The sequence below is a fragment of the Marmota marmota genome, unplaced genomic scaffold (assembly GCF_001458135.2).
Source record: "Marmota marmota marmota unplaced genomic scaffold, marMar, whole genome shotgun sequence".
NCBI lineage: Eukaryota > Metazoa > Chordata > Mammalia > Rodentia > Sciuridae > Marmota > Marmota marmota.
In genome coordinates this window covers 11,147,405-11,170,324 of record NW_026000249.1, presented here as the reverse complement: position 1 = coordinate 11,170,324, position 22,920 = coordinate 11,147,405, and the positions used below count along the sequence as shown (strand labels likewise).

The window sequence follows — 22,920 nt, the reverse complement described above, 5'->3', positions numbered from 1 at the left end:
ACTAGTCTTAAATAACCCTCAGAGGAATTAAAAGTTTTGAAATTTATGAAGCAAAAATATTTCAAATTAAGAAGTTGATGAAAACAGTATCTTTCAATAATGACATATGTTAAGTATAATCTTCAGATTACTTATCTGTATTATTTAGGAATGAGAAACATTATTTCTATAAAAATAAAAACACTTTAATGAAAAAATACATGAGCCATATACTTACTTTATTGTATTACTGGATTGAGAAAGCAAAATAATAAATAGTTGCCTCCTATACAAATAAGAATTATTTTTCAAACAATAGATAATTTCACTAATTATATTTATTCTCTCCAAAGAAAAAGATTCACACTTTTCCTTAGTTGGTATGAAATATCTTTGAAGATTACCATCTCCTTGGGAGGACTTGTTAATCATTTGGGGAAAACAAATATAAGGCTACATCCCTATTTTGCACCAACATTAAAATATATTATATGTGGGTTAAAGAGTTAAATGTTTGAAACAAATCATGTTTGTGAATATTTATAAATCTTGTGGTGGGTAAGGCTTTCAAAATGTATCATCAAAGGTGGAAGACATAGGCAAGAAATGGCATATCAGGGTATATAAAACATAAAGATAGCATTACACTTAAAGTTATAATATATTCACATGACAAATCAAATGGTACAGTTGAGTGTATGAGAAAAGCGGTAAGAAAATAGTCACTTCTATGAAAAATGTGCAAAGAATGTGGATAAACAAAAAAGTCCCATAATAGCCAATTGACACATTTTAAAATGTTCAACATTTTTCCTAATCAAAGAAGTACAAATTAAAGTATGAGGTCATTTTTGCATACCCAATTAACAGATAAAAATTCAAATGTAACAAGGCTATCTATATATATATATATATATATATATAACTTTATTCCTACTTTAAGATAGAAATGCTCCCTCTAGAACTTTCCTAAGATTTTTCTGGAATTATATATAATCATAAATATGGAAAAAGACTTAAAAGATTTAATTGTAAGGATATTCCTAGTGACTTTACTTATAAATGTTTAAAAACTGGAAAGAATAGGAATTGATTAAATTATAGCATATTTTGCATAGTGATATTATATGATCATTGAAATAACACTGGAATATTAATAACATGGAAAAATGATTGTAATAATACATTGTCAAGTTTAAGCAGCAGTTTACTGGTTCATATATAATATAATCCTATTTTTTCAATAAATCACTATTTTCATTAACTTGTTTTCTATAATACACTTGGTACTTCTTTTCTAGCAAGAAAGAAATTTTCCTATAAAGGCCACTCAAATTGCATTCTTTTTTGGGGGGAAGAGGAGTGCTGGAGATTGAACCCAGGGCTTTGTGCATGCAAGGCAAGCACTCTACCAACTGAGCTATATCCCCAGCCCTCAATTGCATTCTTTTTAAAATTCCAATTGTATTCTCTCCAAACAAACCCCTGATTACCTATATCTTTTTCCTAGAAATTTCCATGAATGATAAGGGGAGAAGTAAACATTCTATAAATTGCATAGTACTACCTACATTTTAGACTTCTGGTGATACGTAAAGCCTAGGGAAAAAAAAATTAGAAGCCATTAAGGAATGGAATCAAAGGGGTCAAAAGGTAAGAAAAGAATCCTCTGAAAAAAGTATGACAGAGACTATAAGAGAAATTAAAATAGAGCCGGACACTGTGGTGCATGCCTATAATCCCAGTGGTTTAGGAGGCTGAGATAGGATAATCATGAGTTAAAAGCCAGCCTCAGCAACTTAGCAAGGTGCTTAGCACTTCAGCGAGACCCTGTATCTAATAAAGTATAAAAAAAGGACTGCAGATGTGGCTCAGTGTTTAAGTACCCCTAGGTTCAATCCTCAGTACCAGGAAAAAAAAAAAAAAAGAAAAAGAAAAGAAAATTTAAGTGAACACATAAAAAGAGCTTAGTTTGCAATACAATACCCCAAATCATGCACAGAGCAGAGGGTTTTGTGCTATCTGATTTGGTGGCCTCAAAGGATCAAGCTATCCTACTCCTTGGTCTATATCCAAAGCACTTAAAATCAGCATGCTACAGTGATGCAGCCACCTCAATGTTTATAGCAGCTCAATTCACAATAGTTAAACTGTGGAACCAACCTAGATGCCCTTCAATAGATAATTAGATAAACAAACTGTGGTATATATACACAATGAAATATTACTCAGCCATAAAGAAGAATGAAATTATGGCATTTACAGGTAAATGGACTGAGCTGGAGAACATCATGCTAAGTGAATTAAGCCAATTCCAAAAACCAAAGGCCAAATGTTTACTCTGATAAGTGGATACTGATCCATAATGGGGGTGGGGGGCAAGGGAAGAATGGAGGAACTTTGGATTGAGCAGAAAGAAGAGAGGAGAGGGGAGGAAGTGTGTGTGTGTGCAGGGGAGATGGTGGGATGAAGCAGACATTATTATCCTATGTATGGGTATGACTGCATGAATGGTGTGACTCTACATCATATACAACCAGAAAAATGAAAAGTTATGCTCCATTTGTGTAAAAATAAAATTAATTAATAAAAAAGGGATATCCTGCCCAAATTCTCTCCAATAATTATTTGCTGCAGTGTCTCCTTCTGTTAAGCTATTGTTTTCATAAAACCAGATTTAAATATTAGTTATGTTACCATCAATGAACATTCCCTTGAACACAGGTTATTTTTTGACCAGTTTCTTTTTCTTTCTTTCTTTCTTTTTCTGGTACCAGGGATTGAACTCAGGGGCACTCAACCACTGAGTCACATCCCCAACTCTATTTTGTATTTTATTTAGAGTCAGGGTCTCACTGAGTTGCTTATCGCCTTGCTTTTGCTGAGGCTGGCTCTGAACTTGCAATCCTTCTGCCTCAGCCTCCAGAGCTGCTAGGACTATAGGCATGAGCCACGGCACCTGGCTTATTTTGACCAGTTTCAATAAGCAAAATCCTTAACCAATAGCTTAAATATTGTGATTTTTGGTCCATTTTGATCAGGGGAAGAAATACTTAAAAGGACCAAGGCCAGCTGGATGCAGTGGTACAGGCCTATAATTCCAGCTACTTGGGGTGCTGAGGAAGAAGAATTGCAAATTTGAGACTAACCTGGATAACTTGATAAGACCCTGTCTCAAAATTAAAAAAAAAAAAAATAAAAAGATCTGGTGATGCAGTGCAATGGTAGAATGATTGCATAGCATGTATAAGGCTCTAACCCAGCACCACAAAAAAGTGGGTGGGGTGGGGTGGGCAAGGCCTGGAAGATACTCTGGAAAACCAGAATCAGTCTGAAAGCACTGGAAATCTCGAAGGCATACCAAAATAAGGCAGCACCTAACACTAATGAGGACTGAACTATCAGGACAAAGCATATCATAATTCTGTATTCTGAAAATAAGTCATTTAAGTATATAACACTTGAGTATGCTAGGTACCATATTAAGAACTTTAAATTTTTATTCAATAATCTTATAATGAAAAATACTATTATGTCTATTTTAAGTATAGTTAAGTCTACATAGAAAAATAAGTCTGGGTTCCTTACTTTATACCATATCTTTTAGGAGTTAAAGATCTCCTTGTGCAGGGCCGGGGGGTGGCTTAGCGGTAGAGCGCTCACCTGGCACGTGCAAGGCCCTGGGTTCAATCCTCAGCACCTCACCCTGGGTTCGATCCTCAGTATCACATATAAATAAATAAAATAAATGTATTGTGTCCAACTACAACTAAAAAATAAATATTAAAGGGGGTTGGGGGGTTATGGCTCAGCGGTAGAGCACTCGCCTGGCACGTGCAAGGCCCTGGGTTCAATCCTCAGCACCACATAAAAATAAATAAATAAATAAATAAAGTTATTTAAAAAAATCTCCTTGTGAAAGTACAACTCTAAAATAGAGAAGAAAATGTAGAATATTATTATGACTTTGGGACAGGATAGGGCTTTTTAAATAAGATGCACAAAACACAAATAATAAACCAAGAAATTAATAAATTTGACTGTATCAAACTAAAGATCCTACTCAACAAAGGACCTCATAAATAAAATTAACAGATGTATAATAGCCTGTGAAAAATCCTTTGCAACATTTTTTTCCCTGCTACTGAGGATCAAACCCAGGGAATCTGTGCAAGCTAGGCAAGTGCTCCACCACTAAGCTAAATTGCAGCCCTTTTCTATAAACTTTGAGGCAGGGTCTGGGTAAGTTGCCCAGGCTGGCCTCAAACTTGTGACACTCCTGCATCAGCCTGCTGAATAGATCTGCAACATCTTAAATGGGCAAGAGATTGATATCTGGAACATGGGTTCTTTTGTGGATTTATAAAATATAACAAATATTTTAGGCTTTGTGGGCTATACAGTCTCTGCTGCAATTGCTCAACTCAGCCATTGTAGAAAAAAAGCAGTCAGACAATATGTAAATAAATGAATGTGGCTGTGTTCCAATAAAATTTTATTTACAAAAATCCATAGTAATCAGGATTTGGCTTACAAGCTGTAGTCTGTTGACCAAAGATTTAGAATATATAAGGAATTCCTATGGATCAATAAGAGAAATTAGGACACCCAGTGGAAAGCTGGGCAATGGATATTAATGAGCAACTGGCAGAATGAAAAGTCGAAATGGACAAATAAGTATATGGGTGTGCAACTTTAAGAATAATCTAGGAAGCCAGGCACAGTGTTGCACACCTGTAATCCCAGCAGCTGGGAAGGGAGGCAGAGGCAGGAAGATAGCAAATGCAAAGCCAACCTCAGCAAAATCGAGGTGCTAAGCAACTCATCGAGACCCTGCTCTAAATAAAAAATAGGGCTGGGGATTTGGCTCAGTGTTTGGGTGCCCCTGAGTTCAATCCCTGGTACCTGCCCCGCCATGAAAAAGGAATAATCTAAGAAACATAAATTGCTTAGAATTGTCAATTTATATCCAATAGATTTGTCAAAACCTGGAAGTCATATAATTTAGTAGGAGATAAGGGTATAGGAAAACATAGAAACCTCATGCTTTGTCCCTAAAAATGTCAATTATAAAAAAGCCATTATAGGGGCTGGGGATGTGGCTCAAGTGGTAGCGCACTCGCCTGGCATGCATGGGGCCCGGGTTCGATCCTCAGCACCACATACAAACAAAGATGTTGTGTCTGCCAAATGCTAAAAAATAAATATTATATATATAAAAAAAGCCATTATAGAGTACAATCTGGCAGTGCTAAAAAAATTGTTTCCACACTGCAATAAAGGGGAGCACTTTGATAAAGGGTAGCAGGCAGACTTATAGCATCACACATACATTGTTGTAACTAAAGAAAATATACACAATCTTCTTCTAATTTCACTACAGATGGACCAAAGTACCATCATAGATAACAGTAATATATAGATCAGCTGCTATAAATTACTTTACATCAATAGGTTTTAGAAGGGTGAAAATCTTAATATTCTTGCAATCTAAACCTTTTATAGTATAGCATTTCATATCTTTAAGAGGAGAGCTGGCTTTATGATAGCTGATTAATGGAATGCAAAATCCACTTGAATTTAAGATAAAGTGAGACTTCAGTTTTATACTGTGGAGGGTCAATTACAGAATTATATTCTTAGATCCTTCTGGGTTTTCCCTCTATTACAATGTAACACATCAATAGAAAAGTTTGAGAAGTATTCAGTTAATAAGACAGGACAATTATTGATTATCTGTTAATAGCTAAATAAACTTATTAAGGATTCCCCCCTTTAGTGGGAAATTGAAATATACAATATTATTAATTGTTTTGTAATTAGAATTACAACTTCCTTTAGACATTTTTCTCTACCTCCACTCTGAGTGTAACCTATTGTAGCACTAGATTCCGAAATAGTTTTTCCTTTCATTGAATTCATCTGATATGGCCTGATAAAATATACAATGGATTATTCAAATTAGTGTTTCCTAAATAGTAAGAGGAGTTGGAAGTGTACTGATTAAAAAGGCTTTTCTCAAAGAAAGTATATCCGCATACTTTGCCTTTACTTCAACTTTATTCTGGCGCTAAAAACCACCCCAGGTTAATATAGTTGTGAAATAATTGAATGTAATTGTTTTCCTCCCAGTCTTATCACAGGTACAAGTATTCAGTTAGACTAAAATAAAGTATATAGTCAGGTTTTTGTTGCGGTGACCAAAATAGTTGAAAAGAATAACTTAAAGGAGAAAACAAAATTTAGCTCACAGTTCCAGAAGTTCAGTTCATGGTTGGTCAGTTCCATTGCTGTGGAAGATGAGACAGAGCATCATGGTTGAAGGGTGTGGTGAAGGAAAGCTGCTCAGCTCACAGTAGCCACAAAGCAGAGAAAGAAGAAAAGAGGAGCCAGGGGAAAACAATATAATCCCTATGGGCATGCCCCTAGCAACCCACCTCCTTCAGCCATGCCCCACCTACCTACAGTTACCACCCAGTTAGTTTATTCAAACTAGGGGGTCACAGCTCTCACAATCTAATCATTACAACTCTGAAGATTCTTTCATTAACGTAAGTTTTGGGGGAGATATCTCATATCCAAACCATAACACACATGTATGCTTTTGTTTGATAAGACACTAAAAGAAAAATGATTCTACATTGAATCACACACTTTCAAATGGGTGGATTTTATAGTATTTATCTTAATAAAGATGTTTTTGTTTATATTTTTTAGTTGCTGATAGATCTTTATTTTTTTAATACTTGGTGCTGAGAATCGAACCCAGTGCCTCACAAATACCAGGCACGTTCGCTACAGCCCCAGCCCCTCAATAAAGGTGTTTTTAAAAAAGTGGTTTAGCTAATCAGTCACTTAGTCTTGTGGCTCTTAACTGTAGTGTAACATGATCAGAGGTGAGGAGTGAATGAGGCTAGCTAATCAGGAACTGGGCTAAATTCCCAGCTGAGAGAACACCACACACACACACACACACACACACACACACACACACACAGGGAGAGGGGAGGAAGGCAGGGATGGGGGAAGGTTGGCTCTAGGAACAAGGGAGGAAGCAGGGGGGCAAAAGGTCAAGAAGAAACCAAATGTTACAGTTAAAATGCTTTTTTTCAGGAATTCCCCAAAACACAGATGAACTTACAGGAGAATTCTGTCCACACTAAGGAAACATGATAGTCCTTTTTCTTCATCCATAAACCAGCCATTTCCAAGATAATAGTGAACACAGGAATCTTGTTTAAAAGATTTCTTTTCAAGGCCTGCAACAACTTTTATATGAATAAAAACTGAAGGCTGCTTTTAGATCAGGAATTTTTAAATGATTAAGATCTTACTCTATGTAAGCAGAACAATTTTGACAGAACAGAGTACAATTTTTTAAAAAAGACAACACATAGATTATGACAAACATAAAATGCTGATAAACATTTATTTTTTTATTGCTAAACACCAAACACTGGCAATTATGATACCTTCAAGTTAAAGCTTAAGAATGAATTACAGCACGGTCAAAAGATCTACCAAAAAAAAAATACCTGTGTACCATCAGTATGTGGACATTCAATAAATACCATAGGACAAAATGATGGCTGAAAATCACATAACCATGAAGCACACATTTACAATTTGCTATTAGAACAGACAAAGACCTAGCAGAGTTATTATATTATTAAAAGGTCAGGTTTAACTGCGTGTCTTTTCAAACTGAGATGCTGAAAAAAAAATATACATTCTCTACAGAGTGTAGGTGATTAAAAAAAACTTTCAAAAATGTAAACAACGCAGAGTAGGAACACTGAGAATAAAAATTTAACTGTTGAACAAAGTGACAACACAGAACACTTTCTTCAAATCCTCAAAATAATTAATTTTTTCTAATCACTTTACAGAAACCAAAATGAATTCTTTCCAGAAAGATGATAATATGCCAGGGACAAGAGCTTCCAAGGTTTTTTTCTTTTTTTATGTTAACATATATTTACAGTAAATATTCAATAATACTTTACAGCTTAAATAGAAACATGCTTTTCTAATCCATAAATAACACTAATCACCATCCATCCAACCACATTAATTAAGTACTTATGATGTCTCATGCACTGTGCCAGGGATGCAAAGCTGAATATGACATAGTCCTTGATCTAGAAAAGCCCATAGTCAAGCTAAAAAAACAACACATAACATTTCCTTTTTTATACAATGAGGCCATTTCTATACAAACAGTACTGATCTGCTCAATTTCTTATGACAGTGTTTCCAAATCCTAACCCTATGGATCAACAGAGCAAGGTATTTAAAAGCTAAAATAATATAAGGTTGCGTTTTTGTTTTTATCCAGAAAAAGAAGCTAATGGATAGGTTTTCCTGTATTAAATTTTTTTCTTGGGCTGGGGTATAGCTCGGTGGCAGAACGCTTGCCTAGCATGCATGAGGCCCTGGATTCAATCCCCAGCACCACACACACATAATTTTTTCCCTAAATTTTTTAAAAATTGACTTGCACACATACATTTTCATTAGTAAACTGCTTAATTCAAATGTAAACAAGTTAATTACATAAGTATTTCATGAGCATTCTCTAAGGTCTACTACCAAAACAGGTTTAAGCATTACTAGGTTAATACATTTTGGTCCAGAATGACTGTTCTACCTAAGAGTAGAACAAATGCCATGTTTTCTGGGATAACCAATAATTTGCATGGTTTTAGTACTGGGGTATTGACTGATGACCCAAGTCATTAATAAAAGATTAAAATTATTCAAAATATAATTTCTGTTTAAGAAGCAAGGTAAAATTCTAATACAATCTAAAAAGTTTCTTAAAAATGATTTAAAAGTTTTAGTGCTGAAAGAGCAACTAATGATCTGACAAAGGTAATCCATAGAGTACCTCACTTAGTGAAGAAGTTGGATACATGGCTATTAATAAGTTATTGCCTTTTATCACTTCTTGAGTGTATGAGAGAAGTGTATATTTTTCATCAAAGAACCAGCATGCTCATAACACTTCAAAGACCAACTGCTTCACGATGGCCTGTTGACTTCCCAAACTTCCCAGTGCTGCATCTTCATTCCATAAGACCTTAAACCAGGTATGGCTCTTTCAGATTCAAGAGTCTGTTCCTAGGCTCTGGCAAATCCAAATTTGTCCCCTTTCACATGCAGCCATTCTCAATATACTACCAAGTCTTCTATGGACCCGCAGAGGTAGCTTAGGGGAGATAGAAAGCAAGGACTAGGTGTTTAACTACCCAACACAGAGAAACATGGGAGCCGCTGGTGAGGACAGAGTATGGCTCAGGGTTTAAAGTTGTTGCTTTTTAAAGATAGGCCCCAGATGGCCTTGGTAGCACAAGAGAAAATGTCTACCCTGGAAGAGCTCTAAGCTTCAAACCTCTATAAGAGAATGGTAACCAGGTCTACTGAAGATCCTGGGTTCGTCTTGTGATCTGTCAGAGGACCCAGTTGACTTCTGAGGTTTGGTCCTAACTGCCTCAGCTCACAAGCTGCTGGTGTGAGACACTTCATGCAGCTGGCTCTGAATATCAAAGGTTAGTGCTTCTTCATGATGTGGAGATACATCATCAATGAATATAATGCTTGTGGGACAAAGCCATCTCATATCATTGGCCCTGTTTCCGATTTTGGTTTTATTTGCTATCATTTGACAAAGATTTTCCCTTTCATGTAAGCAAATTCTTTTTTTAGAAGTTTATTAATTTAATTAAAATCAGACTTCTCACAGTTTTCAAAGTACAAAATAATACACCAATAAACTATAAAATACTTTTCAAGAAAAATGACAAGTGATGTAGACCAAGAACACATTCACCCTTCCACTTGGCCAAAGTCTGGTCTTCCTTAAATCTAGATTAATGGTGCTTTTAAGTTTTTCCTAATTACTTCCACCTGATTCTGTTCTCCTTTATACTATTTCAAGACAGTATGTGGTCACACAAAATGATATTAAAAGAATGAATTTTCACTTGTTTAAAAATTGTTCCACAAGCATGTGAAATGCATACATTCAGTCTTTAAAACTAGAATGTAACCAACAATAAAAAATTAAAAAATAAAATAAAATAAAACTAGAATGTAGTTAGGGATTTATGCCTTTCATTTCTTTTGCTCATCCTCTACCACTAGTTTGGGTACTCTGGATACAGGAGGAGCATAAAGATGTAGGCCAAGGGGCTGGGGATGTGGCTCAAGCGGTAGCACGCTCGCCTGGCATGCGTGCGGCCAGGGATTCGATCCTCAGCACCACATACAAACAAAGATGTTGTGTCCGCCGAAAAATGAAAAATAAATATTAAAAAAAAAAAAAAGATGTAGGCCAAAATGTAATTTTAAGGAAACACTTTACATTTCATACCAAGTAATGATTTCAATGGCAATGGACATTACCACGTAGATGTATATTGTAACTCAGAGACTTGTCAGATGAATGCAAATATTACCGTGCTGTAACCATCCAGAGTCCTAGCGTCACATTGGCAGCCAAAAGTACACTGCCACCAAGTAGGATGATAAATCCTACCAGATCTTTGACATCGTTGTCTCCAATCACTGAGGTAAGGGTGGCATCCAGGAAAGAGTTTAAAATCCACTGACCATCCAAAGCAAAGCAGGGCACTGCATTAACAATAGCCAGTGCTCCGGAGAGGGAAATCAGATACCTGAGTTAAAATCAGTTAAGGAGCCAGCTGTGAGCTGAGTAGAAACTATCTTTCTGAGAGTCACAAGAAGATACTGTTCTGGGACTGAATTTGAGATTATGAAGGATTTCTCTACTTTTTGTTTTTTAACATCTCTGCCATTATATCTATTATTTAAAACAAAAGAGTTTATATTATTTTGAAGTTCAGAAATCTTGACAAGAAAAATAAGGCAAACCACTTATAGACAAACCAATTTATAATGAACTCCTAGAAAGATTAAGCTTCTCTAATCCTTTAATGACACCATGGAAAGAAATGTGGAAGGAATAAGAAATTGGGGGAAAATTACTTTTTTTGTTTTGACAGTGCTGGGGATGGAACTCAGGGCCTCACACATACTAGGCAAGCACTCTACCACTGAGCTCTACCCCCAGTCCCCAAATTACTTTTTGGTCTTTACAAAGACTTCCTTCATTTGAGGAAATGAAGCTTTTGACCCTTGAACCTTGCTTTATTTTATTATCATCTATAAGGTTATAGCATTAAGTATCTCTGACAAAGTTGCAGAGTCTCCAAGATACAATCTTGATTATACACTTTTTTTTTAATTAACTGCTCATTTGTTCTCCATTTCATTTTGATCCAAATCATCAAGGAAAGAAAGTTAAAGATTTAAAAGTGACAAAAATAAAGAACTCTTCCAATTACATAATAATCAATTTCTTTTAAAAAATTCACCTTTTATATGCAAACAGGATATGCTATAGACTACATGAGATTTTGTCCTCTGAATTGCTATTTTATTAATGTAAACTGGTTTTATCTTCCTTAGGCATTCCTTAGTGGACCAGTGAAATGCATTTACATAATTCCTAGTTATGTATGTAAGAATTGTCCTCCATTTAGTCAAAACTAACAAGCTCAGATGGGCAGAATTCATCACCTTACTAGTAACTGAAGCTTTCATCCTTTATAAACTTACTAAAAGGTTTTAGACCTGTAAATTCAAATTTTAATTTGTATTCAGGGTTCCTTGCCTTACAGATCTTAACCTTTCTCCCTTTCTGATAATTTTTTTTCCTCCTTTTTCCCTCCCAGGTACAGTCTAAGCTCTTTCAACTTCTTTAAAGTCTCCTTTTTAGTTGTTAGTAGTTAAGTGATTCTTGTAAGGTTCCAATACTCTATTCAAAGTAAAACTGACCAATCTCCAAACAACACTTTGAAAACTTTTTTTTTTCATACTAGAAAGGATACTTAACAAATGTCTCCACAATCACTGGCAGATCTATGCTTAAAAAGTTGAAACGTGGGATAAAACTGGTGATGCTCACTAAAAAGGAGAAACAAGGAATAATGCATATTATTTATATCAGATAAGCAACAGCATTATAAATTTTACCATAAGGTCAAAATGTAGGCTAGCTATTAAACAGGTTGAGAAATCCCAGTCTATAAAAGCAATTATTATTCCAGAATAGCTAATAAAATGATTGGAATGAAAGAATTCATGTCCCAGTATGTATTTATAATTTGAAGCAAGAGTAACATAAAGGGGACTATATACCAAATATGACTACTAAATACGGAGTTTGAAAAAACATTTTATAGTTTACATTAAAGAACTCCTACCCTTTCAAAGAGTTATAACTTTAAAATCACATTTACTCCAATTATTATGCTATTTAATCTATTTTTGGTCTCAGTTTTTTCTTCATTGCTAAAACAAGGATTACGATTAGGCAATCTTTAAAGTCCTTCCTCTTCCATGGATTCCAAAATCCTGTCTTTGTTCAAAACACTTAAAACCTATCCTGTAATTAGGCAGAACCCACAGTACACATTTATGAATGATCTAAACTTGGGACATATCTTCATATGTTGAGGGTGTACTGAATAATTGCAGTCTAGAGTCATTTAGTGTCAAATGAATAAATAAGAAAAATGACCCAGATTTGTTTATCAGGATATGACTACAAAGCAATGAAAAAGCCTTGTTTATTTATTTGATACTAAGGATTTATTTATTTGGTACAGGGCATGTTGCCATCGAGCTATATCCCCAGCTTTTTATTTTTCATTTTGAGACAAAGACATATTAAAAACCATTGATTTGTACATTTTAAAAGTGTGAACTGTATGATGAATTGTTATAAGAAAAAATAACATTAGGAATCTTGTACAATAAAATGAGTTGGACTATATAAGCCATATGAAGAAGTTATATATTTAGTTCAATCAGGCTGCTACTGGTAAAATGACTATGCTGGCCCAACTTTGTAATCCTACGTTCATGTGTCATGCATACATGCCCATACATCATGGCGTTGTCTAGGGTATGGAGCTCTTGCTACTATTTGGGGGAGCTTGAATAATTTAATAAACTCACAGAGAACATCTCTAAGACATCACCTATTTGACTTAGACATAAATAGTGGGAAGGTAAAAATTCATCACTATTCATGGGCAGGCTCTTTCTTGCTTCAGAAATTCAGATTATTTTCCTACTGCCTAAATTTCATTTAATGCTTAAGAACAAGAAAATAAGACTTTGACAAGTGATCAAATTTATAAACAAACTTAATGCAAGGACTTCTACTAAATTTCTACACTAAAAATATAGGTGATTTTAACAATTTCCTACAGGTCCACCACAATAATACCCACCTGTATAGTGAAGATGTAGTGGATGTCCTACGTATAACATATCAATTTGAGGTGGGTGTTTTACTTTTATTAAGCGAGTGTGAGTTTCCAAAGAAGGTATTATACAGAAACTCGAACTTGAGCTTTTTTTACAATCCTTATTGGTTCTACAAACTTGAGTGGCTTCAACTGCTTTCCGGGCGGGTAGACATGTATGCTATGAATAAAATATTAATTAGTAAATATTAAAATGATTTATTGATTTATTAAATTCAAGTTACATTTTATCAATATTTTTCATGTCAACTAGCATATTAGCAGTGAAGTTCACATAAAGGAATTGCCATTTATGTGCATACACTATAAATTAATTTCAAATATTCCACCGTGGTCATATAAGATATTACATTAGTATAAATTTTTAAAGATTCTCAGATAAAATGTGACATGAAATGTAGAGATGTTAATAAAATGATACAAAGTAAACAGAGAAAAAAGGGAGAAATTTTCATAATTTCCATTATAGCTTTCTATGCTTATTTTGTTATAATTATATCAGACAAGCAAGATTGCCTCAGGGCAACTTACCAAACGTTTATTAAAATTATTTCTGTAGGAAAAGCACACATCTGTGAGGCTGTGATTGTTACAGCATTCAGTGGAACCATCTAGCCGTTTGTATGCTAAAGAGAAACAGTGCTTATTTGATTATTAGAATCTGTTACATATTTGTAATAAAAAGTTTGCTTTTTTTAAGGCAAAAAGTAAATAAAATGGCATATGAATCAGGAAGCTGCATAATTCAGTGTTTAGCTTGACAGCTAATTGCTGCAGTTTGATTTTACATTATAAAAAGCAATTCATCCAATTTGAAATCAAAAGTGGCACTTAACCCTAGGTAAGCTGTCCTCATAAACTTATCCACCCATAAAGTTGGAGTTATAGGATCTCAGTAGGTTTTATAATAATAACCCTTTCTGAAGTAGATAGTGAAGAGGGCCTATCTACTTCTGAGAGGTTTTGGAAGATAGTAAATCTTGAGAATAGGGAAAATTGACAAATATTTCAACCTTAAAGAATCAGATTGCAGGCTGGGGTTGTGGCTCAATGGTAGACTGCTTGCCTAGCATGTGTGAGGCACTGAGTTTGATTCTCAGCACCGCATATAAATAAATAAATAAAATAAAGGTCCATCAACATCTAAAAAATATTTTTTTAAAAAAGAATCAGGTTGGCCCACTGAATAATTTTAACATTACTAAATGGGAGAATACAAGTGCCTCCTGTTATGATCAATAGGAAATATTAGGTATTACCTATGAAGCATTTCTGCTAAAAGAAAAAACAAGGAGTATCCTGAATCAAATCAAGCCTCTAGACCTAACCACTGGTTTATAGGAAACCAGGGGCATCTGAACATATTAGTGACATCAAAAGGATATGTAAATAGAAAAACCCAGAATAAATGAAGTTTAAATGGTTCAGTTTCTTCAATAAACATATACCATTTCAAAAACAGTCAGGAAACTACTAACAACTTAAAAGAGATTTTCAGAAGCCAAATTAAACAAACCAAGTATTAAAAAAAAATTAGCGGGGCTGGGGCTGTATCTCAATGGTAGAGTGCCTGCCTTGAACATGTGAGGCACTGGATTCTATCTTCAGCACCACATAAAAAGAAAGAAAGAAAGAAAGAAAGAAAGAAAGAAAGCTATTGTGTCCACCTACAACTAAAAAATAATTAGGGGTCTGGGGATGTGGCTCAGTGGTGGAGTGCTTGCCTTGTTTATGTGAAGCCCTGGGTTCAACCCCCCAGCACCATGAAAAGAAATTAAGGAAAACTGAACAGCAATAAGATATTTTGTTAGGTGTTGTTATGATTTGGATGTGAGGTGTGCCCCAAAAGCTTACATGTGAGACAATGCAAGATTCAGAGGAGAAATGATTGGGCTGTGAGAGTTTTAACCCAAGCAGTGATTTAATACCCTGGTAGGGATTAACTGTGTGATAACTGAAGTGGTAGGGTGTGACTGGAGGAGGTGGGAGTTGGGGCATGGTTTTGGGGTATGTATTTGTACCTGGAGGGTGGAGTCCCTCTCTCTGCTTTCTGATCTTGGTGATGGGAGCTGCTTCCCTCTGTCATCTTCTCCCGCCATGAGGTTCAGCCTCACCTTGAGCTCTGAGGAATTGAGCCGGCCTTCTACGGACTAAAACCTCTGAAACCGTGAATCCTCAAATAAACTCTTCCTCCTCTATAATTGTGCTGGTCAGACCCTTTAGTCGCAGCAGCAAAATTGCAGGTGTGATAATGGCATTGTGTTCATGTTTAAAGAGTAATCACCTTCTAAAAAGAGGCTTAAGTTTATGGGTGAATTGATAGGGTGGGATATGCTTTAAAATACTCCTCCCAATAGTGGGCTACTTAGATGACAAAAGTGACAAAACGTTGGTAATTGCTGAAGATGGGAAAAGGTCCATGAAGGCTTGTTTATACTACTCTTGGCTTTTATATATTTATTTATTTATTAATAAAATGTTCTTAAAATGGGTTATACAGGGGTTTTGGCTCAGGGGTTGTGGCTCAGTGGTAGAGTGCTTGCTTAGCACATTGAGGCACTGGGTTCGATCCTCAGCACCACATAAAAATAAATAAATAAAATAAAGGTATTGTACCCAGCTACAACTTTAAAAAAATTTAAAAAGTGTGTTATCTAGGGCAGGGAATGTAGCTTAATGGTAGACTTCAATCCCAAGCACTGAAAATAAAGTTATATATAGAAGACTAAATTTGAGAAAAAAATTAAAATATGGTTTTCACTACTTTGCCTCTGTTGCATAGTAAAATTATTCTCGAATATTAATCATATTTACCTATACCAGTAGTTGTGGACAAATATCTAGGGTATTTCTTGACCTAAAAATACAGGTTGTGAACATAATTTGTATTTTGGAACACTTTAAAAATTTGGGCCCAACAATTTTGTATAAAGAATACTGATGGGGCTGGGGTTGTGGCTTAGTGGTACAGTGCTTTCCTAGCATGTGTGAGGCACTGGGTTCGATCCTCAGCACCTCATTAAAATAAATAAAATAAAGGTCCATCAACAACTAACAACAACAAAAAAAAAGAGTACTGATGATTTCCCAGCAACTTACAAGGCTGAAACAAATAGATCACAAGTTTAAAACCAATTTGAAAAATTTAGTAATACCCTGTCTCAAAATTAAAAAACAGCTAGAGATAGAGCTCAGTAGTAGATTGCCCTCTGAGTTCAATTCCCAGTACTACAAAAAGAAAAGAAATAGAGATGCTGATTTTTTTTTTTTTTTTTTTTTGTACTGGGGATTGAACCCAGGGATGCTTTGCCATTGAGCTACATACATCCCTAGTACTCTCTCTTACTCTCAAGCCCCCAACACAATCTATCTGTCTGTCTCTGTCTCTCTCTCTGTCTCTTTCACACACACATCCTCACACATTTATGTATGTATTTATTTAGCAACAAAATCTCACTAATTTGCTTAGGGCCTCACTAAGTTGCTGAACTTGCAATCCTCCTACCTCAGCCTCCTGATACACTGGGATTACAGGCATGCATTACTGCACCCAGCCAAGTTGCTGACTTTTTAAAAAAATATTTATTTTTTAGTTGTAGTTGGACACAATATCTTTATTTTATTTATTTTTATGTGGGGCTGAGGATCAAACTCAAGGCATCTAATGTGCTAGGTGAGCGCTCTGCTGCTGAGTGACAACCCCAGCCCAGTTGCTGACTTTTTTAGAGCTGAGAGAACTCAAAATGTTTAGTGGGTCCTGAGAAGAAACTTACTTTAGTCCTGTTACCTGCTGCACAGGACAACATATCTGACCTCAAGGGGTATTTTCATTAGCCAAGAAAACTTTTCCTGGATTTCTGCCACCTAAAATATATAAAATAACTCTATCCCAAATAGCTTTAAATATGCCACCATTCACACACAGCTACCACTAGAATTGTTTAAGTTTAGGTATATTTTAGCCAGAATATGTAAGGGAAAGTTTATGCAAAGGAAAATTGCTTCTTGTTACTTAAACTAATTTCAAAATTATATAAACGAAAATACTATTATATATCTACACATAAAGATATTATATTAGGGTATTTAAGTACCCCTAATTAATTAAATTAAATTTAGTTAATTGGTTATGGTTGAGTTTGAGTACTGATTTAACAAGTTTTTTTTTAATATTTATTTTTTAGTTGTAGTTGGATGCAATACCTTTATTTCACTTTTATATGGTGCTGAGGATCAAACTCAGGGTTTCACACGTGTGAGGCAAGCGCTCTACTGCTGAGCCACAATCCCAGCCCCTTAACAAGTTTTTTTTTTTATGGTATTGCGAACTGAACCCAGAGTTTCACACATGCTAGGTAAGCACTTTACCACTGAATGATATCCCCAATCTATATTTTAAATTTTTTTTGTTGGTGAATCATAGTTATACATAATATTGAGTTTCATTTTGACATAATCATACATATATAGAATATAATTTACTTCATTCCGCAGTACTTCCTCCTCCCCTCCCCTCTTCCCTTTCCCATTCTTCTTCCTCTACTCTACTGGTCTTCCTTTTATTTATTTACTGTTTGTTTGTTTGTTTGTTTGTTTTTGTTTTTAAGTGGTGCATTGTAGATATACATACAGGTAAAATTCACCATGATGTGTGTGTAAATTTGGTCAATTTCATTCCACTATTCTTCTTTTCCTGTTCCTCCTCCCTCCCTTCAATTCTCTTCCTCTGCTCCAATGATCTTCCTTTAATTTTCATTGGATCCCCCATTTTTCTCCTCTTTATTTTGGTCTAGATTCTGTATATGGGACAAAATATTCAACCCTTGACTTTCTCTGTCTAGCTTATTTCACTTAGCATGTTGTTCTCCAGTTCCATCCATTTATAGTAAAATACCACAATTCCATTCTTCTTTATGGCTGAGTAGAACACCACTGAGTATATATACCACATTTTATTCATCCATTCATCTCTTGACAAGCATCTAGACTGGTTCCATGACTTGGCTATCCCAGCCCATTTTTAAAATTTTATTTTGAGACAAGGTCTCACTAAATTGTCCAGACTCACCTTGAACTTACGACACTCCTATCTCAGCCTCTGAGTAGCTGGGATTACAGGCATGTGCTGGGGTGAGAGGAGTGGTGTACTAAAGATTGGACCCAGGGGCACTCTACCACTGTGCTGTGTCCCCAATCCTTTTTATTTTTTTATTTTGAGACAGGGTCTTGCTAAGTTGCTGAGGCTAGCCTCAAACTTGCAAACCTCTTGCCTCAGCCTCCAGAGTCACTGGGATTTTAAGTGTGTGCCACTGCAAATTTTCTAAGAACAGAAAGAATTTTGTAATTCTAAAAGTCAAATATAAACCAGGCGTGGGGGCACACGCCTGTAATCCAAAGGGCTGGGGAGGCTGAGACAGGAAGATTGTGAGTTCAAAGCCAGCCTCAGCAACATCAAGGCGCTAAGAAACTCAGTGAGACCCTGTCTCTAAATAAAATACAAAAAATAGGGCTGAGGATGTGGCTATGTGGTTGAGTGCCCCTGAGCTCAATCCCTGGTACCCCTCCCCTAAAAAAAATCAAATATGATATTATAAATTAGAAGTTCAACAATAATATACAATAAAGGAAACATATATTTAGTATCCAGTTTACCAAGAATAATGCTTAGTTTGGGCTTGTTTATTTTGCTGACTTGCTTTAAAAATATTAGAAGAGAATAAATCTATAGACATGGTCTAAGGATTAGTGAATAGAAGGTAGTTGTGTTCAAAGCATTATATTTCACTGACAAAATACACATACCTCTAACTGGGAAGCTTAACTGTTGTAAAGTTGAGGCACTTATACAATAACCAATTTGGGGTTCATAGGCGATAGTATCTAGACATTCATTCCAATCTTGCACATTAGTAACAGGACAGTCCTGTAGATGAGTGACAAGGTCTCCCACAAAAAGGCCTCTGGGTCCAATGGCAGGAGAGTCCTTGGGAAGAGGGAAAAAACAAATCAGACAACATGTGAAGACAAGCTATGATTAGTTTGAGCAAACAATAGTAAAAGACATGAAGTCAATTAAGTAGAATATTTTTTAAATGCAGAAAATAATCCAGATTTGAATCTAAAACCTATAGTCCTAGAAAATTACCTAAATAAAATCCAAAAATTACAGTTGCTTTCTCTAAGTCTCCAAGATTTTGACTTTGTCACAATAAAAAAAATCCACTTGCTGACCATTAAGACTAAAATGACAAAGGACTGGGAGAGTGAATTGTTAGCATATGTGAGGCCCTGGTTTCAATACCAAGCCTCATATTCTCTCTCTCTCTCTCTCTCTCTCTCTCTCATACACACACACATACATACACACACACACACACAGCTTTTACCATATTTTGGAGAAACTTTCCCATATTCTCAAAATACATATAATTTTATAAGTCCGTATATAAATATAATCCCAAATATGCAGACAATACTATCAGCACTATAAACAGGTAAGCTCACAAAAGCAATTTTCCTCTTTAAAAATGTCTGAAGAGAAGATCTGGTGCAATTATAGTAGTCATGTATAAGGGAATGAAATACAAAGTTGAAAATATTAACTTAAACTCCTATAAAATGTTTTGTCTGGATAGCTTAGGTTTCATCTTTCTTACTACTTAGGAGAAATGACATTTGTCTCAAAAGCAGAGGTATAAAAATTAACAGTAAATGTAAACAATTAATTTTATTAACAAAATACATGGAGATAGATAATCTTGATATTATCTTTGTAACTCAGAACAAAACAATTTCCATGGAATTTTTAAAAGGCAAAACCTTTTGATACTCAAATTAGTATTATAAAACCTTTATATCTGTTTGGTTTAGCAGTGCATGCCTATAATCCAAGTGACTCAGAGGCTGAAGCACAAGAATCACAAGTCCAAGGCCAGTCTCTGCAACTTAGCGAGACCCTGTCCCCAAATACAAAATAAAAAGGTCTAGGGATATAGCTTAGTGGTAGAGCTTTCCTGAGTTCAATCTTCAGTACTGCAAAACAAACAAACAAACAAACAAAAAAACAAACAAAACCCCAGCAGTAGACACATTAAAAAAAAATCTTTAGACTGGGGTTGTGGCTCAGTGGTAGAGTGCTTGCCTAGCATGTGTGAGGTACTGGGTTCAATCCTCAGCACCACATAAAAATAAAAATAAAGGTATTGTGTCCAACTACAACTAAAAAATAATTTTAAAAAATACCTTAAAAGAATAGAAGAGCTGGACATGGTGGCACATACCTATAATCCTAACAACTCAGAAGGCTAAGATAGGAGGATCAGAAATCTGGGCCATTTGGTAAAAATCTGTCTCTAAATAAATAAATAAATAGGGCTGGGGATATAGTTCAGTGGTAGAGTGTCCTGGGTTGAATCCTCAAGTCACAATAAAAAGGAAGGAAGGAAGGAAGGAAAGGGAAGGGAAGGGAGGAAAGAAAGGAAGGGAAGGAAGAAAGAGAGAGAAAGAGAGAGAGACAAAGAAAGAGATAAAGAGAGAAAGATAAAGAGAGAAAGAGAGAGACAAAGAAGAGAGACAAAGAGAGAAAGATAAAGCAAAAGACAGAGAGAAACAAAGAGAGAGAGAGAAAGAGAAAAAGAAAGAAAGAAAAAGTGAGTGAAAGTATTTCCCAACATTATATTTAGATTTGAAAGAACTGCAGTAATTTCTTCAGAAGAAACTGAGCATTCTGTGTATGAGAACTTGAATAAAATGCCAGATATTAAATGCTAAGTATTAGATCATATCATCTGGAGAAAGAGTGCCCCAAGTACCAGTAATCCATTATTTACCTCAGCAACTTCAGTGATAAGCACCCCAACTCCAGTGTAGTAAAATGGCAAGAGAATTACCGGGAGTAGAACAAGAGCTAAAATACCCAAGAGGGCAAGAACAAAATTATGCCAGATACCTGAAAAGAGAGAAAAAAAGTAGTAAGCTCAACTGGGGCAAGAGTGCCATAGGTAGCTGGATTTTACAACATGTAGGTATTCTGATAAATTAGTAAAGTGACCGGAAGAAGCTGTGAAGTAGAGAGAGCTATTGATTAATATAGCAGACAAATGTTCTGTTAGACGCTACCTTCAATTCAGATACCAATATCTAAAATGGGCTTGTTAATATCACATTAGAAAGACCACATGCTAGTATATTTAATACCAATAGAACTAATATATTCTACTATTCTCTTCACAAAATCTATACATCATTAATTTAAACATATTTGTGATATTTGAAGGAAATCTCAAATATATTCAAGTGAAAGTTATGACAAAATTAAAAAAAAAATCTTGCCAAACTAGGATATGAAATCCCAAGTGGCACTTAGAAAAAAGGATTGTTTCCATTTAAGAATTGAACTATTACAAAGAGTAATTTTGGTGGAACAACTAGTTATGTATCTTATATCATGTCACAGACTATAAAGCAACAGACCTTTATAAAGGAACTGGTTCTTTTAAAAAGAAAAAAAAAAAGCTAAAATTAGGGATGGGGATGTAGCTCAGTGGTAGTGTACCAGTCAAGCATTTATCAGAAAAAAAAAAAAAAACAACCAGGAAAAAAAAAAAGCTAATATTTACACCGCCAGATCTGCTGATCTTTTCCATCATATATTCAACATTTGCAGCCATTCAAAGGAAGACTTTTCCTATCCCTAATATTATGTAAGTAATTACTCTTTCTGTTTAGAAAGATGGTCTTAAATAGTTTTGTTTTGACATTTAAGTCTTTTATCATTTGGAATTTTTGTGTGTATGTTGTTGTGATTTATAAGTATGATTTTATTCAAATGTTTAATATTTTTTCCTCATTAAATTAAATGTTACTTTTCACCTATAGTATACTTGCATCCATTCATTGATTTGCTTTTGAATTTTCCACCCTTTTCCACTGTTCAGATTATTTAAGTGACGATAAAGCAGTCATAATTACTGGTAGTAATAATATTGTAGTATTTAGCAAGTAAATAGCTTCAATTTATTTTAATTTGTTTATTTTGGTTATTTCTCCTTTATTCTTTCTGAAAAATTTGAGAATCATTTTTGCAACCACCAAACAGTATTCAGAATAGCATTTCTAATACCACTACAATAACTAGGAGTGAATCCACAATTCTGTATTTCTAACATATGATCTTGGCATATCTACATTTACTCAAATCTTTTACATCTCTCACTAAAGATCTGTAGTTTTCTCTATATTGGACCTATATATTTCTTTAAAAAAGTTAACTTTTTTTTAGTACAGTGTATAATTCTCTGAATGGGATCTTTTCTTCCTAGGATGCTGTTGGGTTGTTTCAGGAACACTACACTCATTTACTTCTTAACCACCAAAATGAATTTTACATATAGAATTGCATGGTCTCTAAATTCTTCTAATAATGATAATTTATTTCCTCCCTATCCCACCTGTTTTGGTCTTTTTTTTTTTTTTTCCGGTGGACACAACATCTTTATTTTATTTTTATGTGGTGCTGAGGATCGAACCCAGCGCCCCGCGCATGCCAGGCAAGAGCGTTACCGCTTAAGCCACATCCCCA

General features: G+C 35.0%; 1 protein-coding gene across 1 annotated transcript in view; it reads right to left on the bottom strand.

Moving 5' to 3' along the window:
• Nucleotides 1–10,310: 10,310 nt before the first annotated feature.
• The window catches only part of Mbtps2 (membrane bound transcription factor peptidase, site 2), a 36,911-nt gene continuing 24,301 nt past the window's right edge, over nt 10,311–22,920 (bottom strand). The window contains exons 6-11 of the mRNA XM_015488077.2: nt 21,170–21,288; nt 19,143–19,323; nt 13,872–13,966; nt 13,305–13,500; nt 11,895–11,970; nt 10,311–10,658 (exon numbers count right to left, since the gene is read on the bottom strand). Coding sequence (XP_015343563.1) covers nt 10,436–10,658; nt 11,895–11,970; nt 13,305–13,500; nt 13,872–13,966; nt 19,143–19,323; nt 21,170–21,288 — 890 coding nt within the window. The 3' untranslated portion in view covers nt 10,311–10,435. The remainder of the gene's footprint in view (nt 10,659–11,894; nt 11,971–13,304; nt 13,501–13,871; nt 13,967–19,142; nt 19,324–21,169; nt 21,289–22,920) is intronic.